The 2,198-nt window shown below is 33.3% G+C and overlaps 1 protein-coding gene across 1 annotated transcript in view; it reads left to right on the top strand.

The window, feature by feature from the left end:
* The first annotated feature begins 356 nt into the window (after positions 1–356).
* ERCC8 (excision repair cross-complementation group 8) overlaps positions 357–2,198 on the top strand; it is a 29,688-nt gene continuing 27,846 nt past the window's right edge. The window contains exons 1-2 of the mRNA XM_009895496.1: positions 357–445; positions 596–697. Of these exons, the coding sequence (XP_009893798.1) occupies positions 597–697 (101 nt within the window). The 5' untranslated portion in view covers positions 357–445; position 596. The remainder of the gene's footprint in view (positions 446–595; positions 698–2,198) is intronic.

Raw genomic sequence — 2,198 nt, 5'->3', positions numbered from 1 at the left:
TCTTTTCCTCAGTATTTTCAAATTACAGTTTTTTTGTTTCATATGTTGACCCCAAATGCAGTTTTGCTATTTCTTTGACTGCATTTTACGTATTTATTTCCCTCTTACCTTCCAAACAACATAAAGAATAAAATATTTTTTCTGCCAATTTCACAATTTTCCAGCCCTCTATCATGTCTGCAAGTCTAGTTTTGCAAAAAATTAACAGGGATAGGTTAAATGCATTGAGGAAGCACAAAACTAGGGTTTGAGCTGTTCAGAACTACATAGTAACATTCTACGATTCTGTTGTTCCTGTTCTTCATATCTCTGTTTTTCTTTTTTTCATTGTTGTTATTGTTGTTTTAAGGGTTCTAAGTTTGGAATTAAATAAAGATAGAGATGTGGAAAGAATACATGGAAGTGGTATCAACACCCTGGATATTGAGCCTGTTGAGGGAAGATAGTAAGTACATACTTTAGTTGGTAAAAACGTATATGAATACTTCCCTGTGTTTTGCTACTATGGATTTGTTTTCTTGCTGAACACTCCTTTATATTGAGCATATTGAGATCATGTGTGTTGTAACTTTTGTGCTTTATTAACACTTTTCAGCATGTTATCTGGTGGATCAGATGGTGTTATTGTACTCTATGACCTTGAAAACTTGAGCAGAAAACCAAGTTACACTTGTAAAGCACTATGTTCTGTGGGAAGGTAGGTACTCAAAAATTCTATTGAAAGTTCATAGTGATATCTCTTGTGTGACTAGCATTAAACTCACAAATTAATGTGTGTTCTTATTTCTAGGATAAAAAGACTGTAGAAAATAGTGCCAGAAATCTTTGAAGGCTAGCATGATGTTTTCTGACAGGCAAAAAAAGAAAAAAAAAAAAGAAAAAAAAGAAGAAACTTTGTGAAGATTTACGTGATTTACTAAGTAGCAGGAGTTAATTGTTTTTTCTTGATTTGTGAACTCTTAACAGTTACAATATATGTACAGTGGCTCTCTGATATTGTTTGGGCAGGTCTTTGGCAGTTCAAAAGTTAAAATGGAGGATATTAATTGTACTGATATGGAAAGTAAAGTAGACAGGCTTGTGTTGCTCTAGACCCCATGAAAAAGTAAGTTAGTACTCCATTCTCATGTTTTAACACCAGAAAAAGAAAAAAGAAAAAAAAAAACTAAAAAACCAGCTGTCTTCCAGGTCATAGTTCCTCACCTGTGAGTTTTCTTATTGTTGAATGTTGAAATTTTCTGACTCTATAAGAAAGTCATTTTGGGACAGTTGTAGAAATATTACTTTTGTGCCCCAAATATGTATAATATGTGTATCTTTGCATAAATACGTGTTCAAGCAAAAGGAAAATTATCTTTGCATAACCCTGTTCATCTGATCCAAAGAAAATCTGAAATAGATTTGGAGTTGTTGGTTTTATTTCCTCTCTCCCTGCACCCAGCTTTACTAATAGGTATTTTAAATTCGCCAGGTGTTCAGTAGGTATAGAAGTAATTAACACAGAACTTCTTAAGAACATGTTTGAATGAAGACAGATGTGTTACTGACAAAAATGGGACATATTTTTCTGAAGAAGAGTGTACTACCGTTTTATGTGTAATCTATATAAAGACTCAAAGCCTTTATTGATTTGTCAGGCTTCCCTGCAGGCAGTATAAATTTGTCCATTATGGGTATTAAGTCTTCTAGTAAAAGCTGTTTTTCCCTTGTGTTTAGATAGTAAGGTTACCTAGTAGGTTAGGAGTTAATCTGAGTCTCATAATAAGGTATATCCTACCATGTAAAAGGTTAGTAGCTACATTTTCCCCTTATTTTTTCCCAGTCTTCAAATTATTTGAGGTCTAAGAGCTTCATGAGTAAGATCAACAAGAACAGAACAGATTTGTAAAAATAAAACAGCTAAATGGTATCTTGGACCATAAGAAAGCAAAAGGGTAATAGAACATGCATCCAAACAAATAGGTAGGAACAGAATCTACTGCAAGTAAGCTGCATTTGCTAAGTATTGATAGCTGGGAATTCTTGAACCAAATTAATTAGAATTGTAATTAAGAACAACTAACGACTATACATCCCCAAATCTCAAAACTGAAATGAATTCTGAAGCAGATACAGCAAACTGAAGAAATAAATGCTGAGAAGACACAGCATAAAAACTGGTGAATCTGTGCTGAAATCTTGCTGTCATTAACTTCAAT

This window comes from Charadrius vociferus, unplaced genomic scaffold (genome assembly GCF_000708025.1).
Source record: "Charadrius vociferus isolate BGI_N301 unplaced genomic scaffold, ASM70802v2 scaffold581, whole genome shotgun sequence".
In the NCBI taxonomy this organism is placed as follows: domain Eukaryota; kingdom Metazoa; phylum Chordata; class Aves; order Charadriiformes; family Charadriidae; genus Charadrius; species Charadrius vociferus.
This window is presented reverse-complemented; position numbering and strand designations above follow the sequence as displayed.